This window comes from Zingiber officinale, chromosome 7A (genome assembly GCF_018446385.1).
Source record: "Zingiber officinale cultivar Zhangliang chromosome 7A, Zo_v1.1, whole genome shotgun sequence".
NCBI lineage: Eukaryota > Viridiplantae > Streptophyta > Magnoliopsida > Zingiberales > Zingiberaceae > Zingiber > Zingiber officinale.
In genome coordinates, this window is record NC_055998.1 from 96,289,505 (window position 1) to 96,317,417 (window position 27,913).

At 37.4% G+C, this 27,913-nt stretch overlaps 1 protein-coding gene across 1 annotated transcript; it reads left to right on the forward strand.

Moving 5' to 3' along the window:
- LOC121999545 (probable glycosyltransferase At5g03795) lies at positions 1-27,913 on the forward strand. Its single transcript, XM_042554210.1, has 6 exons — positions 1-84; positions 195-251; positions 25,258-25,740; positions 25,838-25,968; positions 26,402-26,750; positions 26,844-27,913. The coding sequence occupies exons 1-6, from the start codon at positions 1-3 to the stop codon at positions 27,531-27,533; spliced, it is 1,794 nt and encodes a 597-aa protein (XP_042410144.1). The 3' UTR covers positions 27,534-27,913.

The window sequence follows — 27,913 nt, forward strand, 5'->3', positions numbered from 1 at the left end:
ATGAGCATCGATAAAGGGGGAGACACTACAGAAGAAAGCAACAATGAAGAGGGAGTGTCTACCGACGAATATATGGTAAGTCAGGTAAGTAAACTGTTGGACACAAACAATCTAATGCCGGAGATTTATGGGTATTAGTTGAATTTAAGTTACACTGAATTAAATTCAACTTACAATCGAAATGACCTGAGCAGATAATCTCAGGCTGTCAGCAGAGGCTGGTTTCTGAAAAGTGCAGAGCGAAAGACCAGGTCTGCAGAGCGGAAGACCAGGTCAGCAGAGCGGAAGACCAGGGCAGGTCTGCAGAGCGGCAGAACAGAGCGGTAGGGCAGGTCTGCAGAGCGGCGGACCAGAGCAGCAGACCAGAGCTATAGTGTGGAAGACTAGAGCAGCAGGGCAGGTCTGCAGAGCAGCAAATCAGAGAGGCAGCAGAGGTCTGCAGAGCGGAAGACCAGAGCGGTAGATCAGAGAGGCAGCGCAGGTCTGCAGAACGGAAGACCAGAGCTGCAGGGCAGGTCTACAGAGCGGTAGATCAGAGAGGCAGCGCAGGTCTGCAGAGCGGAAGACCAGAGCTGCAGGGCAGGTCTACAGAGCGACAGACCAGAGCATCAGTACAAGTCTGCAGAGCGGAAGACAAGAAAGGTAGAGCAGGTCTGCAGAGCGCCAGACCAGATCTGCAGAGTGAAAGACCAGGTCTGCAGAACGGAATGACAGGGCTGGTCTGCAGAGCGAAAGACTAGGTCTGCACTTGATCTGGCAAAAAGACAGATTGGGCGAGGAGACTGGTTGACCAGGAAAACTGACCGAGGCCTGCGAGAGTCGCTGTTTCCTTGAAACAGATTCGCCCACCTCCGGCTCTGCTTTGAGGCTTACAAGGGTCGTCTGTTTCCCAGGATACAAAGGTAGACTATGAATCCGACCAAGCACTGGTGGTCACGGCGAACTGAGTGGCACCCGATTGCTATCACGGGCACTCTGCTGAGCAGGAGTTGCACGACAGAGGAGCAAAAAGGTTTACGTGGCAAAATGTTGATTGTTCCACTTGGGCGAATTTTGCCCCGACCGATCCGCAGGTCGCACTCGCACATGAGTCAACTTGGTTCAGTGCAAATTCGGGCCCTGGATTTGCACCCCCCCCTGCGCACCCACGCGTAAGAGAGAGCCTCTCCCCATGCATTTGTTCACAACCTCAATGTATGTGAATCAATATAAACCAACAAAAGTACCTTGAAACTTCCAATGTGGGACTAAAGTCTCATTCACAATGGAGCCTCTTTCCTATTCCATTTCTTCTCCATTCACTTATTCAACATAAACTTCCTCTAGAGCAATTATTTAAAATTGTTCAAATGCTAAGTAAATTATTTTATAAAAAGATAACAAAGTGTGTAAAAATAAAGAAAGAATATGCATGCTTGAAAGAAGAATTTTAGAAATTATTAGATGAAAATGTAAAATTAAAAGATAAATAAAAATGTTAGAAAAGAAAAATTCATGTTCTAATGTTTCGCATTCTCTAGAAAGAAATTACAAACATCATCGAAAGCTTAAGTAGTATTTTAAATATCATAAGGGTTAGATTACAAGAGTTGATAGAAAATATATTCTTAAAAAATTCTTGATTAATCTTGGAGAAAGGAATCTATTTTGGTTTCCAAAATCATATTTAGACGGATTTTTTTTTAATTTGGGCTTTCAAAGAGAAAATTGAATATTTAATTTCTTTAAAAGACTTTGTCTAGAAAGTGGTTGTTGTTCCAATAACAAGAAGGTCTAGTGTCTCACCATAGTTTGGAAGCTAATTATTGGAATAAGTATTTAATTGTCTAACTATTAAGCAATTAGTTGATATAAAAATACTTTTTCAAAAATTGTGTTAGAAATTATTTAGAAGTTAATTTTTCATGAAAAATAACTTTATCGGTAAGAAAATTTTCAAATATTAAATTTTTCTTAATGTTGAATTTTTTTAAAAATTCCTTTTATGATAATGTCAACTTTATATGAAATTATTTGGCTTATAGATGTTAAATTTTTATTGATAAATCCAAATTTAAACTTTAATATTTTTTCCCATAGACATTAAAGTTAGTCTTTCCAAGGATATTTTAAAAGTACCCCATTTTTAATGTGAACAAAAGGGAGAGAAGTAAAGATTAAATCTAGGGGGAGGATAGTTAGTGTATTTTTTTTTTTTTACTTTCAAAAATTATAACGGTTATTTGTTTATAGTTTACCTAACTTAACTTAGGTTTGCTCACATCAAAAAGGGGGAGATTGTAAGTACCCTCAAGGTGATTTTGATGTGATCAACCAAGTCATGTTAGGTCTTATTAGTATTTAACCCCTGTGTCTAAGTGTGGAGGAACTTAGGAGCACAGGAAGTCGAACGAAAGACGCAGCTAACGAGAAGGACGGAATGGAAGAGAGCCAACAGGCTCGGTGCATCTAAGAGACGAGGTGCTGTGGAAGAGTACCCAGGCAGATGAGAAGGAGGTGCGTGACGTTTCTGAGAGGAGAGAAGCCGGAGCGGAAGATTGCTCAAGAAGGTTGGAAGTTGGGTTCGGGTGAGCCTTATTCCGGATGGCCAAGATCACCCATGCAAGCGGAGCTGGAGTGGAAGACTTGGACCAATGCAAGAAGAGCCAGAGCGGAAGACCTGAACCAAGGCGAGCGTAAACGGAGCGGAAGACCGGGACCAAAAAAACAACAAAAGCTTATTTTTTGGTTCGGGGTGCCCCAAGCTAGTCTGTGGCGCCCGGAGCAGAAATTATCTAGAATGTGACGTAGCGCATTCTGTTGCGACAGGGATAAATGTTTATCCCCTCTAAGGTGCCTGGAACCCTTCCAGGCGCCCTGATCAGGGCTATAAATATAGCTCTATTCCCAATGGTTCAGAACAACACTTGTAAACACTTTTAGTTTGTTCTACTATTTGTTTGTGAGTTATCAACGCTGTAAGAGGCTTCTCCGCCTGAAGGAGGCCATTTACTGAGCTTTCAACTTCTTTGGATTAACAACCTCCCCGGTTGTAACCAAGTAACCCCTTCATGCCTCTACTCTTAGTTTACTTCTTTTTCTATCTTTTATTTTGTTTATGCAAGTGTTAGTTTAATTAAGCTGCAAAAGTTTGAGGAAGGTTCATTTTATTTTACAAGACTATTCACCCCCTCTAGTCGGCTGCCAAGGGTCCTACAATTGGTATCAGAGTAGGTTCACTTCAGAAGGATTAACCGCCAACCGAAGCAAAATCGATGGTCGGACCAAGCATCTACCGGCCAATGTTTGAAGGGGAGTTCTCATTCTGGAAATGAAAAATGGAGGTATTTTTTCAAACTGATTTTGATATAATGCTTTCTTTGAAATTTGGCTTTGATGTCCCCAAAAGAAAAGATGAAAAAGAACTCGAGGAGCATCTTTGGACTCAAACGCAATGCGACAAATTTATAGCAAATGGTAAGGTTGAGTTCCACCTGCTGAGTGTTCTTCCTGCTCAAGAACTCGACAAAATCTACAACTACCAATGCACAAAAGAACTTTGGAAAAAGCCCTTGAAGCTCTATAAAAAACTAAAAGAAGTCGAATCCAACACCTCAATGGACATCGAGTCATCAGAATCTAAGATCGAGGAATCTGCCAAAACAACACACATAGCCGAATATCTACCAGAAGATAATGAAATTACCTCAAAAATGAGCATCGATGAAGGGGTAGATACTACAGAAGAAAGAAACAATGAAGTGGGAGAGCCTACCGATGAATATATGATAAGTTAGGTAAGTAAACTTCCTCTAGCGTAATTATTTAAAATTATACAAATGCTAAGTAAATCATTATATAAAAAGAGAACAAAGTATGTAAAAATAAAGAAAGAATATGCATGCCTGAAAGAAGAATTTTAGAAATTATTAGATGAAAATGTAAAATTAAAAGGTAAAATAGAAATGTTAGAAATGAAAAATTCATGTTCTAATGTTTCGCATGCTCCAGAAAGAAATTACAAGCATCATCAAAAGATTAACTGGTATTTTAAATTTCATAAGCGCCAGATTGCAAAAAGTTGATAGAAAATATATTCCTAAAAAATTTTTGATTAATCCTATAAGAAGGAATCTATTTTGAGTTCCAAAATCATATTTAGACTGATTTTTTTACTTAGGGCTTTCAGACAGAAAATTGAATATTTAATTTCTTTAAAAGACTTTGTCTAGAAAGTGATTGTTGTTCCAATAAGAAAGAAGGTTTAGTGTCTTCCCATAGCCTGGAGGCCAATTATTGAAATAAGTATTTAATTGACTAATTGTTAAGCAATTAGTTGCTATAAAAATATTTTTTCAAAAATTGTGTTAGAAATTATTTTGAAGTTAATTTTTTGTGACAAATAACTTTATCTGTAAGAAAATTTTCAAATATTAATTTTTTCTGAATGTTGAATTTTTTAAAACATTTCTTTTATGATAATGTCAACTTTATATGAAATTATCTGACTTATAGATGTTAAATTTTTATTGATAAATCTAAATTTAAACTTTAATATTCTTTCCCTTAAACTTTAAAGTTAGTCTTTCCAAAGTCATTTTAAAAGCACCTTATTTTTAATTTGAACAAAAGGGTAGTAGTAAAAATTAAGTCTACGGGTATGGTAGCTAGTGCAAAAAAAAGTTTTACTTTCAAAAATTATAACTGTTATTTATTTATGGTTTACCCTAACTTAACTTGGGTTTGCTCATATCAAAAAGGGAGAGATTGTAAGTACTCTCAAGGCGATTTTGATATGATCAACCAAGTCAAGTTAGGTCCTATTGGTATTTAACCCCTGTGTCTAAGTGTGCAGGAACTTATGAGCACAGGAAGTCGATCAAAAGACGCAGCTAACGAGAAAGATGGCATGGAAAAAATTCAACGGGCTCGATTCGTCTAAGGGATGAGGTGATGCGGAAGAGTACATAAGCGGACGAGAAGGAGGCGCGCGACATTTTCGAGGGAGGAGAAGCTAGAGCGGAAGATTGCTCGAGAAGGCTGGAAGTTAGGTTCGGGTGAGCCCTATTCCGGATGGCCGAGATCACCCAAGCAAGCGGAGCCGAAGCAGAAGACCCGGACCATGGCGAGCGGAAGACCGGGACCAAAAAATCAACAAAAGCTGATTTTTCGATCCGGGGTACTTCGAGCTGGTTCGGGGCGTCTCGAGTTGTTTCGGGTGCCTGGACCTCTCCGAGGCACCCGGACCTGGTCCGGGCGCCCAGACTCTGGGTGTCCGGAGCGAAAAATTATCCAGAACGCGATGTGACGCGTTCCATTGTGACGGGGATAAATGTTTATCCCCTCTCAGGCACCTGGAACCCTTCCAGATACCCCGACCGGGGATATAAATACAATCCTGATCCCAATGGTTCAGAACAACACTTGTAAACACTTTTAGTTTGTTCTATTATTTGTTTGTGAGCCATCAATGTTGTAAGAGGCTTCTCCGCCTAAAGGAGACTGTTTATTAAGCTTTCAACTTCCTTGGATTAACAACTTCCCCGGTTGTAACCAAGTAACCCCTTCGTGCCTCTACTCATAGTTTACTTCTTTTTCTATCTTTTATTTTATTTATGCAAGTGTTAATTTAATTAAGCTACAAAAGTTGTATGGTAAGTCAGGTAAGTAAACTTCCTCTAGAGCAATTATTTAAAATTGTACAAATGCTAAGTAAATCATTATATAAAAAGAGAACAAATTATGTAAAAATAAAGAAAGAATATGCATGCTTGAAAGAAGAATTTTAGAAATTATTAGATGAAATTGTAAAATTAAAAGATAAAATAGAAATGTTAGAAAAGAAAAATTCATGTTTGAATGTTTCGCATGCTCCAAAAAGAAATTACAAGCATAATCGAAAGCTTAACTGGTATTTTAAATGTCATAAGGGCTAGATTACAAAAGTTGATAGAAAATATATTCCTAAAAAATTCTTGATTAATCCTGTAGGAAAGAATCTATTTTGGGTTCCAAAATCATATTTAGACTGATTGTTTTACTTAGGGATTTCAAAGAGAAAATTGAATATTTAATTTCTTTAAAAGGCTTTGTCTAGAAAGTGGTTGTTGTTCCAATAACTAAGAAGGTCTAGTGTCTCACCACAACCTGAAAGCTAATTATTGAAATAAGTATTTAATTGACTAACTATTAAGCAATTAGTTGCTATAAAAATACTTTTTCAAAATTGTGTTAGAAATTATTTAGAAGTTAATTTTTCATAAAAATAACTTTATCTGTAAGAAAATTTTCAAATATTAAATTTTTTTGAATGTTGAATTTTTTTTAAAAAATTTGTTTATGATAATGTCAACTTTATATGAAATTATCTGACTTATAGATGTTAAATTTTTATTGATAAATCCAAATTTAAACTTTAATATTTTTTCCTTAGACGTTAAAGTTAGTCTTTCCGAAGTCATTTTAAAAGTACCCCATTTTTAATGTCAACAAAAGGGGAGTAATAAGGATTAAATCTATGGGGAGGGTAGTTAGTGCAAAAAAAGATTTTACTTTCAAAAATTATAAATATTATTTGTTTATGGTTTACCCTAACTTAACTTGGGTTTGCTCACATAAAAAAGGGGGAGATTGTAAGTACCCCCAAGGTAGTTTTGATTTGATCAACCAAGTCAGGTTATGTCCTATTGGTATTCAACCCCTATGTCCAAGTGTGTAGGAACTTAGGAGCACAGGAAGTAGAGCGAAAGACGCAACTAGCGAGAAGGATGGCATGGAAGAAAGCCAACGGGCTCGATGCGTCTAAGGGATGAGGTGCTGCGGAAGAGTACACAGGTGGACAAGGAGGCGCGTGTTGTTTCCGAGGGACGAGAAGTTGTAGCTGAAGATTGCTCGAGCAGGCTTGAAGTTGGGTTCAGGTGAGCCCTATTCCAAATGGCTGAGATCACCCAAGCGAGCAAAGCCAGAGGGGAATACTAGGACCAATGCTAGCGGAGTCGGAGAGAAAGACCCGGACCAAGGCAAGCAGAAATGGAGCAAAAGACCAGGACAAAAAAAATCAATAAAAGCTGATTTTTTTGTCCGGGGTGCGCCAAGCTGGTTCGAGACACCTGTACCTGTCCGAGGCACCCAGACCTAGTTCGGGCGCTGGACTTCGAGCACTCGAAACCCTTCCAGGCACCTGGAGCAAAAAATTATCCGTAACGCGACGTTGCACGTTCCGTTGCGATGGGGATAAAAGTTTATCCCCTTCCAGCCGCCTGGAACCCTTCCAGGCACCTCGATCAGGGCTATAAATACAGCTCTGGTTTCAATGGTTCAGAACAACACTTGTAAATAGTTTTAGTTTGTTCTACTATTTGTTTGTGAGCCATCAATGTTGTAAGAGGCTTCTCCGCCTAAAGGAGACTTTTATTGAGCTTTCAACTTCCTTGGATTAACAATATGCTCGGTTGTAAGCAAGTAACCCCTTTGTGCCCCTACTCTTAGTCTATTTCTTTTTCAGTCTTTTATTTTGTTTATGCAAGTGTTAGTTTAATTAAGTTGCAAAAGTTTGAGGAAGGTTTGTTTTATTTTATAGGATTATTCATACCCCTCTAGCCAGTCGCCTAGGGTCCTACACAACTGACATGATGCATAGGTAATGACCTTCCCATTCTGCATCACCACTACCCCTAAACCATTCTTGGAGGCATCTGTGTACACCATGAACCATCCAGTACTGCCTGGAATTGTAAGCACTTGTGTTGTCATCAATCTTCATTTAGCTCCTCGAAACTCCTCTCACACTAGTCCATCCATTCATACTTTACCCCCTTTTTGGTCAGCGAAGTCAAGGGTAGGACAATCCGTGAGAAATTCTGGATGAACCTTCGATAGTAGCCTGCCAGCCCTAAGAAGCTTCAGATTTCAGCAACATTTCTTGGTGCAACCCAATTCCTGATTGCCTCTACTTTAGTTGGATCCACCTCTATACCCTTCTCTGAAACTATATATCCTGGGAATGGAATCTGCCCCAACCAGAAGTCACATTTGATGAACTTCACGTATAATCATCTATCCTTCAGAGTCTGTAGCACCACAGTCAGGTGTCGATGGTGTTCTTCTCGATGAGAGTAAATTAATATATCATCAATGAAGATGATAACAAACTGGTCTAAAGACGACTGGAAGATTCGATTCATCAAATCCATAAAAATTGCTAGGGCATTAGTAAGCCCAAACAACATAACTAGAAACTGATATTTACGGTAACAAGTTCTGAATAAAGTTTTATGGATGTTCTCCTCTTTCACCTTTACTTGATGGTAACCCGACCTCAAGTCGATTTTTGAGAATACCAATGCCCCTTGTAGTTGATCGAATAGATCATCAATCCTGGGTAATGAGTATTTATTCTTAACTATAACTCGATTTAGCTCTCGGTAGTCTATACACAAACGCAGTGTCCCATCCTTTTTGCGCACAAACAACACTGACGCTCCCCATGGTGACACACTCGGTTAGATGAAACCCTTGTCCAATAGCTCCTACAATTGCTCTTTCAATTCTTTCATTTCTATGGACGACAATCAGTATGGTGCTTTAGACACTGGAGTGGCTCCAATTCTATCCCAAACTCCACCTCTCTAACAGGGGCAATCCTGTGATGTCATCTGGGAATACTTCTGGAAAGTCTTGTGCCACCTCCACCTCCTCCAAACTTGGTCTACACATCTTAGCTTTAACATTGATATTGACTAGGAATCTGTTACACCCCTTACTTAACATGCGTTGGCCCTTATACGCTGTGATGATATGAGGGAGATTTGGTCTTAGAGTTACATTAAAAATGAAGGATTCCTCATTTGGTAGCTTCTGACTGCCCATTTCTTATAATCAATAATAGCCTCGTGCCGAGTCAACCAATCCATTCGTAGGATCACATCGAAATCTATCATTTCCAGAACTATAAATTTTGCATACACCGTATGATTTGCATCAACAACTAACAATTCATTACTATACTATTGCTATGCAGTTCTTCCCCAGATGGTAAAAAAATGTTGTATCCCATAACCATTCGATCGGGTGTAATGCCCAGTTTTGCAGTATAGGCCATAGATATAAAAGAATGAGTAGCTTCAAAATCTATTAATGCATGGGTAGGTAGACTACAATAGAGATCATACCTGTGATAATAGCAGAATCCGAATCCACCTGCTCTTGTGTCATCGCAAATACCCTTCCCTTGGTCAGCTCCTTGAGCTAGGAGCAGTCTCTAGCAAAATGCCCCGTCTTCTTGCACATATAGCAAACATTTGAACCCATCAGACACTGGCATGCATGAACCTTCTCACACTTGGAACACTAGACCTTGTCATCAGCCTTGGGGATAGTGCCTTCAATAGATCGAGATCCCTGGCGTCGCTGTTGGGGCTATGTCAGTTTCTGCTACTGCTTACCTTGAAACTGAACATGAACAGGCTTCTTCCCACTTGGCCCTTGCTATTCCCTCCCTGGGTAACTTGTTCTCCTGTTCTGTGCTTCCCTGATCATATCATTCCTGTCCCTTTCTGTCATCAGAGATTACTCCAGCACCTCTCTGAATGTAGTAACCCAACTCAACCTGACATCATGTCGAATTGTAGCTCTTAGCCCCTCGGTGAAATGTTTTAGCTCCTCTGTCAGTTTTCCTGTAAACATAGATACAAAGTATCACCCCCTCTCAAACTTCTTGACATACTCAGCCACTGTCATGTCTCCTTGCTGAAGCTCTAGGAATTCTCTTGCCAGTCGAGTTCTATTGTCGGTGGTGAAATACTTCCCATAGAATACCTCTTTGAAGCCATCACAAGTCAAGGTAGTCAGATCTACCACAGAGCGTGCACCTTCCCACCATATTCAAGCATCATCATGCAGCATGAATATGGCACACCTAACCTTGTCAGTATCCGTGAGTTGCATGAAGTCATAGAGCATTTCTAGTGACCGAATCTATCCTTCCGCAATGATCGGGTCTATAGTGCCCTTGAACTCTACCGACCCAAGCTCCCTGAACTGTCTGTAAACTGGGTTCACACTGGCTGTGGGCATTTTCATCTCCCCAAGCTCTCAACAATTGCTGGATCTATTCTCCATGAATGCGGTTCTTCTCTTGTAGGAGCCCGGTAAGCCCTGATAAGAACTAGTTGTTCTGACCATCAATCTCACCATTGTTCCTTCTGGCAGTCATAACCTGTACATCCCAACATAAGCTCATCATTACTTCACACAAGCATATTCATATTCTATTCATATCATAGCCAAATTATCAAGTCAATTTCAGTACTATAGTAAAGAAAATCTTACAAACTTGAAGGCAGAAGTAGCCAAGTTCTTGACGAGATAGCATGCACACACTGACCTTTAGAGGCGACTGCTCTGATACTAACTGAAAAGACCCTTGACTTCTCTCACCTTCATGGAACCCATAACATAAATTGCAACATTTATGAATCAAATAGTAACATCAACCAGTCAAATAGCATAACTCTAAAACCATTGGAATGGAAAACTATAGTAGAAATCTCACTGGATAAGAACCACCACATTCAACATACATGGAAACATCATGACTCAAGGAATTTTAGATAAAGGAAAAATGGAAACACAACACCCTATCCCATACATATCAAGAAAGGTCACAAAAACAAAAGTCTTCATGGCACTCCTAAAGGTCCTTGGGCAGTGTGTCGTAGTACCATCTCGCCTCCTCGTCTACTCCGTGTGCATGCCCTCCATAATATCTTGGGAGGTATCTCCCTCACCTCCATCATGTACATCATGAGTCTATAGACCCAACAAGAACATCCCAGTATAAAAAATATGACATCCATAAAGAGAAAGGATCAGTAGCTAAAGCATGGAATGCAAATTCGAATACGACATAAAGGAAAACACATGAAGCAGGAAAAGTAATCTCCACCACTAGTAAAGATGAATATGTCACACATATGGTAACTACCATTTGAGCCAGTCATTCAGTCCATAATCATGACCCTAGAGGTACCTCCTAGGAGAACATGCAGTCACATAGCCGAAGCCAATATTATCAGTCATTATCAGTCAAGTTAGAAAGGGCCCTCCCTAGAGCTCATCCCGGGGCACTTATCCCGTATTGTCACCACACCTGCACATATTCATCTATAATCATCCCTATGCAATGAATCATGGCCTACTCATATCTTGCTTTGCAAACACACATAAACAATACTTTAACAAGACCTTTCCATAAAAAGCATGACCTTATTCATTCCATAATCCCACACATCTTAAGAAAATAAAAGGGAAACCTCTACATTAACCACAGAACATGCATACACATGGAGGAGCTAAAATTAAATCGATCACCTATACATACTTGCATTCAATTCCAAAATCAACACGGTATTACCCTTTCATAGGAGAATAGGAACACCATACGAAGAAACCATCAGAAAATCCACAATGATGTTTATAGAATCTGAGACCATCACAAGGAGCAGGAACCACCTCGAATTCACATTACTAGCAACTAGATCATTCACAAGAATCACGGCTAAATCGAAAGAAACCACGAACACCTTCGCATAGTTCTCCAATCAATCCACTCTATTCCGGAATTCCGAACCCATAGAGAAACTCGGAACCACCATGGAAACACTTTGAAATCTACCAAAACAATCCCAAAACTCACAGATATTCGAAGAGCATAACAAGTTCAAGTTAAATCCACACAAAATCTACTAACTCACAGCTAATCGAAGTGTAGAACAAGTTCAAGTTAAATTAACACAAAATCCACTGCAAATCAGTGAAGTAGAATAATACCGAATTGAATCCACATTCCAAATCAAACCAACATTATCGAAGCAATATGATATAATGAAAACATCTCTGATCAAGGCTTAATGGACCTACAGTCTATCCAAAACCTACAGAATCACTAAGGAAGTGTGGAGTAACATCCAGAACCAACTGAAACTACCTAGAACTTAGTCTAGGCTCAAATCGTCAAGAAAGCCCAACCAAAAACAAATTCAATTCATTAACACCCAAAATCATTGTGGAAATTCGGAGCGATTCACAAGAATAACAAGAACAGCATGAACAATAATAACATCATAGAAACCTCAAATCTAGCTCATCCGAGTAGACAGAACATCAAGAACAGTAAGAACATCATAGAAACCTCAAATCACAACTCATCTGAGTAGGTAATCATCATAAGCAAGCTTATATACTCCTTCTAGCACTTAATCATTATCTCTCTGATCTCATACCCACATAATAGAGAGTACTTGTCTTCCCTTCTTCGTTCTACCGACGGAACCCCTTGCCAGTCATTCCGTGCCGCTGGTGAGATGGCTAATGACCACTGTGTCTGATCGTGACACCCTCAGAGGAAATCACCCACATGAGGTGGTGCTTTGTCGAGTTCCAGATACCGGTGGAGAGGAAATTGGTGATTTTAGGGCTGTAGTGAGAATTGGGTGGAAAATTTAGGATTTATACCTAGGCTAATTACTCTAACTTAGGGTAATTAGATCTATCAACTCGTAACTTACTTGGTATTATTCTTAGGCTTCCCTCAATCTTAATTGCTTTATCCCCTTAAAACACACGTACGAGTTCATTTTAAATCCAAAAAAAATCTAAAAATTCATTGAAAATTTTCTGTGAATTAATTTCTTATTTACCGTTCGTGGGACCTTACAATGTTGTATCCTTGCATGCGTATGGTGTGTATGATGTAATAATTAGGAATTATTATATTTTTATTTCCGTTGTGTATGTTTTCTGAAATATATTTTAGCACCCACTATATCAAGCTCCCCAACATGTTGTATGTACATATATTTGCTGTAAATTGTTATGTTGTGTTGTTTTGGTATTAGATTGTGTAAAATTGATGTTTTGTTCTGGTATTGATTTGTGTAAAGTTGATATTTTGTTCTTGTTTTGGATTGTGCAAATTTATTATGTTGTGTTGTTCTAAATGTTTGTATATTTGATTGGTAAGTGGATTGTATAAAATTCTTGTGTTGTTCTTGTATTGGATTGTTAAGTGGATTGTATAAAATTCTTGTCTTGTGTTGTTATAAATTGTTGTGTTGAGTTGTGTTGTTCTTATATTCGATTGTTATTAGATTGTTTATAATTGTTGCGTTGTTCTTGTATTAGATTGTTGTCATTGGATTGTGTAAAATTGTTATGTTGTTATTGTATTGGATTATTATTGGATTGTATTAAATTGTCGTGTTGTTCTTGTATTGGATTGTTTAATGGATTCTATGGAAATTATTTTATCTTAATATATGTTGGTATTGAATAGATTTTATTAGATGAGTACTTTTGTAAAATGATCTTCGTATTTGATCAAAATGATACATATATCAAATTGTTATAAAAGTGCCCGAATCATATTTAAAAAATTATTGCTCCTGTCATGATCTCATGATCTTCGTATTTGATCAAAATGATATATATATATATATATATATATAGGAACTGGTTCCATGTCAATCCGATATTGTTTGGTCCAAAAGCCGATTTTGGTCAAAATTTGATGATAGAGCTTAACAACTCTAAAAGAAAGAAATTTCATATCTTAAAAAAGAGGGGAGATCAAGGATCTTATATATGGTGTGGATGAGTGATCATCATTACCATATCATTTATATTTAGCTTCCAATATCATTTCTCGTGCCCAAATTGTGTTTACAAAATCATTGCTCTTGGTATGGTGGTATCACAATAATGTTTTAGGGTATGAATATATTCAAGACACTAGCTTGAGTACATAGGAATTATTCTTTGTCAATCCAATGTCATTTGATCCATCAACTAGTTTTGGTCAAAATCAATTGATAGATCTAAGCAACTTTAAAAATTAGAAATTTTATATCTTAAGAAAGAGGGGAGATCAAGGATCTCAATGTGGTGTGGATGAGTAATAATCATCACTATATCATTTATATTTAGCTTCTAATATCATTTATCGTGCTTGAATCATGTTCAAAAAATCGTTGCTCTCTGTATGGTATATCGTAATGATGTTTAAGGGTATGTATACATTCAAGACACCAGGTCGAGCACATAGGAACTAGTCTCATATTAATCCGATGTTGTTTTATCCATTAGCCGATTTTGGTCAAAATTGGTTGATGGACTTTAGCAACTCCAAAAATCAAAATTTTCATAACTTAAGAAGGATGGAAAATCAAGATCTCAAATATGGTGTGGATGAGTTATAATCATCAGTTTGGATCCTCTATCCTGAAATCATGTGCCCCCGTACCCCCTTGTCGATTAGACAGTCATGACATCATTGAGGTGTGTGCAACATCTTTAAGATATGATTTGGTCCATCTAATTGGCGAGCGGGACAGAGGGGACACATAATTTTGGGACAGAGGATCCAAAGTTGATAATCATCGTCGTATCATTTGTATTCACCTTTCGATATCATTTCTCATGCCCGAATCATGTTTAAAAAATCATTGCTCTCGATATAATGTATCGCAATGATTGTAGGATTAAAAGAAGCACTAGAGGGGTGAGTGAATATCGCTTGTCACTTTTTCAAAAAAACTCCAAAGATAATGTAATGAAAATAAAATAGAACAGAAGCAATGCTAAGATAATTTCTTTTTACTTGATTCATAGCCTGACGACTACTAGTTTAAGGCTTACACTCGCTTAGTGCTTTCGTTCGACAATTCACTAATAACATGAAAGTTTACAAAAGATATTGAATTGAAAATACAATTAAATAAACCAAGTATACTGACAACTTAGAGTAGAATCTTGAGCGTAGTTGTCGGGGCAATGTATTGGTGTGGAATTTTGGTGTAGCATAGAAGTTGTTTGGGAGTAGAAAGTGATGTTCTTGAGCTGTTGGTCGAAGGTGCTTATATAGCTCATTCCAGGGGCTAGACCAATCCAAGGCGCCTCCATTGAGACCTACCTGATCCACCTTCATCACTAAGATTATCCACCTCTGAGTGCCTAGATCCCTTCCGGGCACTCGGATCACTGACGTGATAGCACCTCGACGAAGCTCTATCTAAGTTGCCTTTATCCCTTCCCGGGTGCCTAGAAGCTGACTTGCATCGGCCAATCAGAGCATGCTATCTTAGCTGCATACGTGTCTGTGTTTGAATCTATCTAGGCGCTTGGTCCTGGTCTAGGCACTTGAACCTACAGGCACCTAGAACCTTCTAAAGTTTGAAAACTTTTCTAGGTCACTTGCTTTGTTTGCCTACACTACAGAGTTAGTACACAAGCATAATATGAAAGTAAACATAAAATAATTTGATAGTCTTGGGACTGTCTAGTCATAACTTTTGGATTTTATTGAAAGCCTAAGTCAGACCGATGGCTATTATTCCCTTCAAGGGAATGCATCCTCATCTACTCCTCTCAGGAGAGATTATATGTTTGCCAAACATCTAGTTTCCAGACCTATTTGGACTTTTGATCAGCATCTGATCTTGACCTTTAGGACTTCCCACTAGGCATCCAGTCCTCAACCCATCTAAATTTTTACCTGGTGTCCTTGACCCCTAGGGCTTCTCGCCTAGTGTCCTCGACCCCTAGGAGTTTTGTCTAATGTCCTCGATTTGCCAAGACTTCTACCCAGTCCACTTGATCGGGGCTTCTTTGTCTAATCCACTCAATCAGGATTTCTTACCTAGTCTACTTGACCAAGACTTCTTTGCTTAGACTCAATTAAGATTTTCCTGCACACTTAGTCAAACCCATTAGAACAACAATAAGTCTTAAATTTGAACCTTTACCAACATCAAAATCAGATTTGATTATCTGGTGCTCCCAGCACCAATAATGATATTTTAGGACATTTATACATTCAAGATGCCAGCTTGAGCACATAGAAATTGATCACATGTCAATCTGATATCGTTTAATCCAAACCCGCTAATGGACCTTAGTGACTCTAAAAATTAGAAATGTCATATCTTAAAAAAAGAGGGGAGATCAAGGATCTCAAATATAGTATGGATGAGTGATAATTATCATCGTATCATTTATATTTAGCTTTTTACATCATTTCTCATGCCTGAATTGTGTTTAAAAAATTGTTGCTCCACAATGATATTTGAAGGTATAGATACATTCATGACACCAGTTCGAGCAAATAGGAACTGGTCCTATGTCAATATATGTCATTTGGTCTATTATTCGATTTTTTCTAAAATCGACTGATATGCACAATATCGTATTTGTATTAATCGATTTGAAAGAATATTCATGGTCACATAAGGTATTTTAATTGATTGCTACAGTATAGCAATCAATTGAACCTACTATTCTTGTCTACAAAAGGTTTTTGTACAGTGTAGTAATCCACTAAATTAACTTACTATTCTTGTTCACAGTTGGTATTCTAATTGATTACTACACTATAGCAATTGATTATGGATGTTCTAATTATTCATAGTAGGTATTCTAATCGATTGCTACACTGTAGCATTTGATTAAGAATACTGTTCTCATTCATAGCAATCGACTTGGGATAGTGATCAAGAGCACTAAATGAGTTTTAATCGATTACAATTATTGTTCATCGACACAAAGTGTTTCTTAACCAATTGCTTTTGTAGCAATCGATTAAGGATACTGATTAGGAGCACAAAAGGTATTTTAATAGAGTATTTAAATGTAGCAAAAGATTAAAACTAATGTTGATGGTCACAATAGGTATGCTAATCAAATGCTATAGTAGAAATCGATTCAGGTAGGGCCTATATAAACAAAGCCGAGCAATCAATTCACCTAAACATGATTTTTATAGGTGTCACCTTCTCTGCATTCATCACCATCCTACTCCGCCTTCTCCGACAAACTCACGGTGCATTAAGCCCTAGATCTTCTACTTTTGTTGTGCAATTGTTGCTGGCATTCCACTTATAACCCCAGATTTTGTCTTTTTTAGGTATCTCCATTTCCTCTTTGTGCTATTCCGATGACTTTGGATTATGGCGACTTTTAGGGATCTTTAGGAACCTACACTGATTGCTAATCATATGGGACCAACGTAAACCCTAATACCAACTTTTGTTGTTACCTCTGTTACTTTTCATTTAGTCACTAATTGGTTGTCATTTGTTTTGCATTCATACATCATTTTGGCATTGTAAAAATTGCATTTATTATTTATGCATAAATAGGCGAAAATGTAAAAAAATTGAGTCCGGTGATGTCTCATCAGGTACACAAAAATTGGGTCCTAATAAAAAACTTGTCCAACTACTACTTTTAATCTTGTTATAGCTCAGTCGCTGGATGCACAATTCTTTCATGACAATTGCTTTGATGTTGTCCAAATCATTCAGCATTATCCATTAGAAAATATTGTCTATTGTGAACGAGATATCAATGTTGAGTTAGACGATGGTCTTAAATACTAGACCCGCGTTGTTTGTCGCAACTTGGAATTTACTCTTGCCATTCTCCAGGACTTCTTAGGGTGTCAAGCTTCTGCCAATGATTTTGTGTTCTACTCCTTGTTGAATGAGCTTCTGCCTATGCCCTTTGAGCATATATTATTGTCTTCCATATATCTACACTTTTTTCACAAACCTCGCCCCGATGACCTCAATCTATTTAAATATAAAGAAATAGTCACCCCTAATAATGTACTATATAAAGTTATTGTCAATTGCATTCTACATATGGTGAGTCGTGTGCTGGCTAGTATTAGATCACCCACCACATATCTATGTTATATGCATTTCTCCATACTCTTGACATAAATGTGGCATTGAATATGTTTCATTGCATCATCCGCTTCATCAAGCTGAGCTAGGGCAAAGTTCACATGTCTTTTGGTCACATTATTATCACAAGCTGGCTAGAATCCGTCAGCATAAATGTCTCTATAGGCCAGGTGTGTTGGGAGCCCAAGACTGTGAAATACGACAGGATCACTTCGAGGAGCTTTTCCTTGGTGGGGATGAAACAAGCACTTGGAGAAATGGTGTGGATTGATAATTAACAAGTGGCTGAGGAACAGAGATCTGAGGGTGGGCATGCAACAAGTGGATGAGGCTAAGATCAGTTTATATGATCGATTTGACCACCTTGAGTCTCAGTTTGTTGAGCTCTAAGAGTCCATCAATGCATGCTTTGAGTACTTAGTATGGAGAATCAACAATTTCAATCCTCGGTTGCTCAAGAGTTGTCACAGTTAAAAGAACGTATCAATGTCATTTGACAACAGCAGCTCGAGATGTTTGAGTTCTTGTGCATTCTTGCTTTCCAAGGGAGCAGGCTCCTCCCCTCGCCCCTTGCTGATGGAGATGGCGATGATTTCATCTTATTGTTTAATGTGTTCACCTTGTTCTGCTGTTATTATTATATACTTTGCTAAACATATTGTATTTAATTTGTTGGTGTGGATGTTACATGACAATTTATCGACTATCATATGTTTAATCTTATGTTGATTACATTTTTCATAAACTTGATGGTCCTCTTGAGAAATGATGTAGATTTTAGATGAATTGGTCATGAGAATGCTTTTCCAATGACCGATACACCATAGTTATTGACATATATATGAACAGTAATAATCGATTAAAACTCATTATGTACTCCTGGTCAGTTATTTTAATTGATTGCTACATTAACAATCAATTAAAATACCTTCTATGTACAAAAATAGTAATTTTAATTTATTGCTAAGTGCAGTGTAGAAATCAATTAAAATAACTTCTATGAACATGAACAATTTCCTTAATTGATTGTTGTAGTCTCTATTGATTCAAATACCTTCCGTGGACAAAAACATTAAGTTATTCTAATCGATTGTTACAGATTGATGAAAACCTACTGTAAACAAGAATAGTAAGTTTAATCAATTGCTATAATGTGACAATCGATTAAAATATCTTTTCTGACTGTGAATACTCTTTCAAATAGTATGAATCAATTGATACGATTTGTGTTTTGACCAAAATTAGTTGAACGACCAAATGAAATCGGAATGACATGAGATCAGTTCCTATGTATTCAGATTGGTGTCTTGAATGAATCCATGCCCTCAAATATTATTATGATACAACATACCAAGAGCAGCGATTTTTTGAACACGATTTAGGCATGAGAAATAATGTTAGAAGATAAATCTAAATGATACAACAATGATGATCACTCATCCACATCATATTGGAGAAACTTGATCTCCCCTCTTTCTTAAGATATCAAATTTTCAATTTTTAAAGTTACTAAGATCCATCAATCAGTTTTGACCAAATTGGTTGATGGACCAAATGATATCGGATTGATATGAGACCAGTTCCTATGTGTTCGGATTGGTGTCCTGAATGTATACATGCCTTCAAGCATCATTGTGATACACCATATCAAGAGAAGCAATTTTTTGAACATGATTCAGGTACAAGAAATGATGTTGAAGGCTAAATATAAATGATACGACAATGATTATCAATCACCCACACCATATTTGAGATCCTTGATCTCCCCTCTTTCTTTAGATATAAAATTTTTAATTTTTAGAGTTGCTAATATCCATCAGTCAGTTTTGACTAAAATCGACTGATGGACCAAATGACATTAAATTGACATGGGACCAATTCTTATATGCTTGGGTTGGTGTCCTAAATATATACATGCCCTCAAACATCATTGTGATGCACCAAATCGAGAGTAGCGACTTTTTTGAACATGATTCAGCATGAGAAATGATGTCAGAAGCTAAATATAAATGATACGACGATAATGATTACTCATTCACACTATATTTGAGATCCTTGATCTCCCCTCTTTCTTAAAATATGCAATGTCTGATTTTTAAAGTTGTTAAGGTCCATCGGTCGATTTTGACCAAAACCAGCTAATAGACCAAATAACATTGGATTGACATGAGACCAGTTCCTGTGTGCTCGGACTGATATTTTGAATGTATTCATACCCTCAAACATCATTGTGATACATTATACCAAGAGTAGAGATTTTTTGAACATGATTTGGGCACGAGAAATGATGCCAGAAGCTAAATATAAATGATACGGCGATGATGATTACTCATCCACACCATATTTGAGATCTTCCATCTTTCTTAAGATATGAAATTCCAATTTTTAGAGTTACTAAGGTCCATCACCGGTTTTGACCAAAATCAAGTGATATACCAAATGATATCGGATTGACATAAGATCAGTTCCTATGTGCTTGGGCTAGTGTCCTGAATGTATCCATGTCCCCAAACATCATTGTGATACATTGTAGCGAGAGAAGCGATTTTTTAAATATGATTCGGCATGAGAAATGATGGCGTAAGCTAAATATAAATGATACAGCGATGATGATCACTCATCCACACCATATTTGAGATCCTTGATCTCCCCTCTTTCTTAAGATATGAAATTTCTTATTTTTAGAGTTGCTAAGATCCATCAGCCGGGTTTGACCAAAATCAGTTGATGAACCAAATAACATCGGATTATTATAAAATCAATTTCTATGTGTTTGGCTGGTGTCCTAAATGTATACATGCCCTTAAACATCATTGCGATACACCATATTGGGAGCAATAATTTTTTAAACATAATTTGGGCACAAGAAATGATATCGGAAGCTAAATATAAATGATGTGACAGTGATGATGATCACTCATCCATGCCATATTTGAAATCCATGATCTCCCCTCTTTCTTAAGATATGAAATTTTTAATTTTTAGAATTGCTAAGGTCCATCAGCCGATTTTGATTAAATGATATCGGATTGAGAATCAGTTCCTATATGCTCGGGCTAGTGTCCTGAATATATCCATGCCCTTAAACATCATTGTAATACACCATATCAAGAGCAGTAAATTTTTGAACACTACTTACATAACACAAAAATTTTACACATATTTTATACAATACAAAAACAATTTAGAACAACACAACACAACAATTTTACACAATCTAATAACAATCCACTAGATTGTCTAAATGATGAATGTCTATCATCCATTTTTCAAACAATGCATATAAAACATTCTAATTGCACATACCAACACACAATTTATATCTCTACATAAAGAACATATGAATATAGGAACATAACATAGATAACATTACATTGAGATATTTAAATGTAAATCAACCATTTTAAAATTAATGTTATGTTAATCAAAATATACATCTAAATATATTTAGCAAAATACACTTATATGTTTATTCATTACAATAATAAACCTTGTGTGCCAAATACTTGCAAAAGTTGAGCAATATCACTAGGTATCAACTTACCTTTTTCGTGTGCTTGGATAGGAACGTCGCATTCTTCCTTCTTCCAGGTTGCACAAGGCTATGCATTCTTCCTTCTTCCAGGTTGCACAAGGCTACTAGATGGTAAACAATATATTCTTGTCCACCTATTGGCCATATGTTAACTATATAGGATGATGATGAAGTTTGTACCTCCATTTCTATCATGCTATGTGGATAACCATATAGTACTTGTTATATCCAAAGGATGTCCACATATCTCCACAATGACATTATATTATCCACTTTGGGCCTAGACCCTCATAGCTTTGCTTTTGAACTCTCCCCAAAAGATTTCATACCAATGAAGATATCCTGCATCCTTTTAAACTCATGATCTTTATCAAATATTTCCAATGTGGGACTTTGATTGAATCCCAACAATCCTCCCTTGGGACTTTGATTGAATCCCAACAATCCTCCCTTCGAACGAAGGACCACAATTCCTCTCGTGGTCTGGGCCTCCCCGCGAGCATCCGATCACCCTGGCCTGCTCTGGGCCTCCCCACAAGCATCTACTTCCAGTCACCTTGACCTACTCCAGGCCTCCCCACAAGCATTCGGTCACCTTTGACTTACTTCGGCCCTCCCTACGAGCATCCGGTCACCCTTACATACTCACCTCCCCACAAGTATCCGATCACCCCGACTTGCTCCAGATCTCCTCGTAAGTATCCAGTCATCCTAACCTACTCTGCGCCTCCCCGCGAGTATTCGGTCATCTTGACCTGGTTCGGGACGTTCCTGCAAGCATCCAGTCAACCTGACATACCTGGGCCTACCCTCAACTTCGTCCAAGGTCACCCCACATGACATCTAGTCTGGACCATGACTTTGATACCATTTGTTGTGCCTAAAGGATGTCCACATATCTCCACAATGACATGATATTGTCTACTTTGGGCCTAGGCCCTCATGACTTTGCTCTTGGGCTCTCCCCAAAAGGCCTAATGTCAATAGAAATATCCTACATCCTTTTAAACTCATGATTTTTATCAAATCTTTCCAATGTGAAACTTTGATTAAATCCCAACAACAACTAATTTTTTGTCTCCTAGTGGCAATATCCTTCATTGCTAATGACATCAATACTCCTACAGAATTATACACTTGCTCCCTATGATTATAAAACCATTGAGCAATCTTCCTCCTTGTATTGTTTGTTAGTACTGTAATTGAGAGTTCTCGAGTCTTCTTGAACATGTTTTTAGAATAATTAGTTGTTAACATTGAGTACTTTCTACTAGAAAAATGTGCATTTGCTCATTTTATAGTTTCTATATTTTGAAGTCATTTATAAGCATCTATATGTGTATTTGACATAGCATGCATGATTCAATCATATTATGGAATTGTATTTGCTCTAGCTGCAGTCCAAAACAATTCTAATGTAGGTCTATCATGAGTATCTATAACCATATTATAAGATAGTGATGACAACACAATTCATGATAAATAGTAGAATAAACTTAATCATTGTAGATAATATTCCATGATGTTTATTAGATATAATTGTCATATTTGATGGATCAACTATAAGAAATATCTTTAGATGATTTAAAAACCACTCCTATGTAGAGCTACAGTCAATCTTAGCAATTGCAAAGCCAACTGGAAGAAGATTTTCATTACCATCTCCTGTTGTAACCATCAATAATACCCTGACCCAAGATACTTACCTCTTAGGTGTGTTGCATAAATTTCAATTAATTTACGAAAATATATTTGAAAAACTCTTCTACATGCACCAAAAGCCCAAAAATAACATTGTAATTTATCACAATTTCTTTTCAATACAACATATGTATCTGAGTCTCTATATTTTAGCTCATGAAATAGTCTAGAGATATCACCATAATGCTTATTGAAATTACCTACCATCTTATTTATAGCTTTCACACATGCATAGTATGTCTTTCAATGTGATATATTCACTCCAAATCATAATTTTATCTTATTATGAATGTTTATGGGTCTATAATCATTTGATGTCACAAAATAACTTTCAATCTGAGAAGCTATATATGAAGATATGCATGCAAGATGATCAGTTGTTGCCATAATAAGACCCTATTGATGATACTCTAAATATTTTGTAATAATGCACTCAATATCCCAACTTGCAATTATTATTCATGTGTAATTTTTTTATCACAAATTGCTTTAACTATATTCTTCTTGGTGTCCTTGATTTTGTATTGTGTAAACCTATAATAAGAATTGATATATATATATATATATATATATATATATATATATATATATATATATTTATTTTAGTACTATTGAAATTGAATTGAGTTAACATTATGAAAGTTAAAAAAAATACATTACCTAACCAACACAAAATTCATCAAAAGAGTCACCTAGATCTTCCAATAGCAATGGAACAAGACTTGTGTTCATTTCATAAGTATCTTTAGCTAATGGAAACTACTCTTTAAGGTTGCTATATTCATTAGTGTTGACTAGCTTATCTAATAAATAGTGCATATCATTTGCTAAGAAATCATCATCGGAGACATCCATTTCAATTTCCACTTCCATATATTGTCATTATATTCTTATTTAGTCCACGTTTCCTCAAAAAGTTCTTCCAATCTTGTACTCGTATGACCGGTCATCCTCAAAACTAGGAACTTATTCATTCAAATTGAAATTATAATTAATAATCTCTCAAGTAACCATAACACTAGAGGAAGTTAAAAATGACATCTTGTCGGTACTCATATTTATATTTGGACTAATGGATTTATTTTGATTCTCTATTTGTGAATCTATAAATTGCATCAGAACTATAAGCACCTCATCAAAAATTTAATCTTCCCTGTATTGATACAATCAAAAATTAACCATACTATGAACAAAAATTTTATAAAGATTATGAATATTTAAAAAAGACAATAGCTAAGTAGAAGAAGTCAATAAATCATTAAATGGGTATCTTGCTAAAATTATATTTAAAACGTTTAAGGATTTATTATTTTAGAAACAATTATCTTTTAGATAAAAACAAAATTATGGTTTTATTTAAAGAGTTAAATAAAAGCATCTAAAAATTGAATGTTAATCTTCTTACAAATTGATAATGCTAATCTAAAAAAACAAAAAAGACAACTAACAATTGGTAGAAAAAAAATATACATGTCTCAATTGATCCCAATCAAAAGCTTTATCCTCGATAGGATTTTAGATGTTGCTGGTGCTTTGAAGTTTTTCTAGAATGTTTGGAATTTTGAAATATTTTTTCTGTGTCAAAAGTTTTAGAGCTGCCGAAGCAGTGACTTACATCAAACCAAAGCTTGACAACTCACTTTTAAGGATGCTTCACCCTACAACAAGACTTTAGCGCCCAAAAAAAAAGAACAGATCTGAGTTTCGCTCGACCATTATAGTCAGAGCAGGTTGGGAGGAAGGTTGCGTTCTACCGATTAGGACTTCGATGGTCAAAAAAGGAGGGTCGTTTGTTTTCGTTGAGTTGTTGTTTCATGTTGCAAATCGTCAGAAACACGCCGATGTCAGAAATGGTGTGGTGTTTAAGTTTAGATTTAGTTTTCTTGTTGGTCCTTTTGACGAAGAAGTTGCACCGTTGTTAATCATCAGTGTTGGTTCAAATGCACATCACAAAGAAAAATTGAACGTGGTTTAGATTTCTCTTTCAGTTTGGATGCATGTAATAGACTAATAGTTACTAGAGAAAATATGGAGGGTAAAATTGATATCCCATCCGTGATTTGATAATTTTCAAAGTAACGTACGTTTATTAGATATTTAGTAAAGTTAGTTACGTGATTTGGTAAAAAGTTGGATCTATTTGCTCCAATATAGATGATTTAACTGACTGAATATTTATTATGAGCAAGAAAACAAGAAACACCATGTTTCATCGATGAGCCCCACAGAATTTGGCCAATCCTCATTTCTGGAGGCCGGAGTGCTCTGCTAATTCCCCGTTCCCTGCCTTGACAATTACAGCGGAACAGAACTCTGGCCCGCACCAACGGCCAGGGCAACCTTCAATTTGGAGCCTCCCCTCCGCCCTTTTCTCACCATTTCCTCTTCTTCTTCTTCTTCGCCTCGCCAGTCACCATGAGGCCATCGTCCATGGCGGCGGCCATGGAATCAAGGTCACTAACCCTCCGGCGCCACCGCCACGGCCGATCGATTTCCACCTGCTGCTGTCGCCGCGTCGCCACCGTCGCCCTCCTCACTGCCTCCGCCACCGTCTTCCTTGCCTTCCCCATCTCTTGCCCCCTCTTCGGCCTCTTCTCATCGGACCCATCTCTCCCTCATCCTTCCTCCTTCCTCCTCCGCCTCGAACAAATCCGACCTACCAATGCTTCATTCCCTCCTCCTCGTGCTCCATCATCAACAACGACTCAGAGCCCTACGAATTCGGCTTCGGCGGGGTTGAACCCTAACCAAGCCGATACAAAGCCCCGACCTTTGCGCCATGAGGTGAAACATAAATTGAGATTTTTTTTTTTTTAAATATCAATGTCGATGAGGATTAATTGTGTTGGCGTTTGAGCACTGTGTTATTGAGTTCGTGTAGGTGGCTTATTGGAGGATGACGCCGGAGGAGGCACTCCGGCGTGTCAAGAAGGAAATTAACGAAGCCCCAGCAGTTTCAGATGATCCAGAATTGTACACACTGCTATTCCGCAATGTGTCGGTTTTCAAGAGGTTAGAGATCATGCCGTCTCCCTTTGTTCTTACCCAACATTAATTGGTGATCTGATTATTTAGAAGGAACATAGACCTGTTTTCTTCTCCATAAAGTCTTTGAATTCATAAATGTTTTAGATGACTTAAATTTCATTGCTTCTAGAAATCACAGGTATTTAAAATTCTATTTTGTTGATATGAACAAAATGCTACGAATCAAACTTCATTTGATAAAAATCACAAGTAATGATCTTATAACTTACCGATAATTGCTTGGTTTAGTGGTTAGTAAGCTAAATCTGGAGAGCTTCTGCTCATATGACTTACCTTGTTGCTCCTGCTGTAAACCAAAAATGCAGCTTGATCATATGACTTATTGTACTTAATAGTTCTATATAGAAAGCACCTAGCAAACAAGGCTTAACATCTGAAACAATGCTATATTTTTCAGGAGCTATGAACTAATGGAGAAAATACTTAAAGTTTATATCTATGAAGATGGTCCGAGACCCATTTTCCACACACCAGAGCTCCAAGGTATTTATGCTTCTGAAGGATGGTTTATGAAATTATTGGAGGAGAACAAGGGATTTGTTACCAAGGATCCAAGCAAAGCTCACTTGTTCTATCTACCATACAGCATCCGCCAGTTGAAGCTTGCCCTTTATGTCCCTAACTCGCATAACATGAGGTCCTTATCATTGTTTCTGAGGGACTATGTGAATACCATTGCCGCGAAGTATCCATTTTGGAATAGGACTCGAGGGAGGGATCATTTTTTGGTGGCTTGTCATGACTGGGTAAATATACACAACTGTTTAGGCTCTTAAAGTTCAGTATTCAAGTTTGTGTAATAACATTGAAGGGGCTTACTTCCATTGAATCTCCTACAGGGACCTTACACAACGACCCTACATGAAGAACTTTGTAAAAACACCATCAAAGCTATGTGCAATGCTGATGCCTCAGAAGGCATATTTGTTCGTGGCAAAGACATATCTCTCCCCGAAACCACTATCAAAGTGCCAAAGATGCCTCGTAAGTATGTTGGCGGGGGGCACGTTTCTGGGCGTTCGATTCTTGCCTTCTATGCTGGAAATATGCATGGAAGGGTTAGACCACTCCTCAACAAGTACTGGGGTGATGATAAAGATGAAGACATGAGAATCTATAGACGCCTTCCAAATAGGGTCTCAAGGACAATGTCCTACGTCGAGCATATGAGAGCTAGCAAGTTCTGCATCTGTCCCATGGGTTATGAAGTTAACAGTCCAAGGATAGTGGAGGCCATATATGCCGAGTGTATTCCAGTGATAATAGCAGACAATTTTGTTCTCCCTTTCGAGGAACTGTTGGATTGGTCTGCGTTTTCCGTAGTTGTTGCTGAGAAAGATATACTGAATCTGAAGAATATATTGTTAGGGATTTCTCATAGAAGATACATTAGAATGTACAATTGTGTGAGGAGGTTGCAGAAGCACTTTCTGTGGCATGCCAAGCCACTCAAGTATGACATCTTTCACATGATTCTTCATTCGATATGGTTCAACAGGTTAAATCAGATACAACAATATCAGGAATAGCTCTTGGAACAATGGATAGGGGTCTTTGCCACTGGTTGAACTGTTTGTAGTTCGGGATTCAGAAGAGTAGCTTGCAAATCTGATGGAAAAATATATAACATTTCTTGTTGCTAATGTACAGTGAAGCAAGAATCGTCAGTAAATTCTCGTATACTTACATATTGACTATGCACATTCTGGATACGTGCAATGATCATAAATCGTGGAATAGCACAAATTTGGCCTAGTTGGAAAACACCTTGAGAAATTTGCAAAACTGTGGCCAATGCAAGGCTCCACCAAAATAGTTTTATATCTGCTGGTTGATTCCATGTTATAGCAACAAAAAAGTTCTGTTGACCTTTTCTCAGCTTTTGTTCCTTATGAGATTTTACTCAACT

Bases quoted from the DNA above. Each gene is read 5' to 3' on its own strand.
- LOC121999545 (XM_042554210.1), top strand. From the start codon at position 1: ATGAGCATCGATAAAGGGGGAGACACTACAGAAGAAAGCAACAATGAA. The intron at 252-25,257 runs GTCTGCAGAGCG...TGACAATTACAG, and splicing joins AGTGCAGAGCGAAAGACCAG to CGGAACAGAACTCTGGCCCG. The intron at 26,751-26,843 runs GTAAATATACAC...AATCTCCTACAG, and splicing joins TGGTGGCTTGTCATGACTGG to GGACCTTACACAACGACCCT.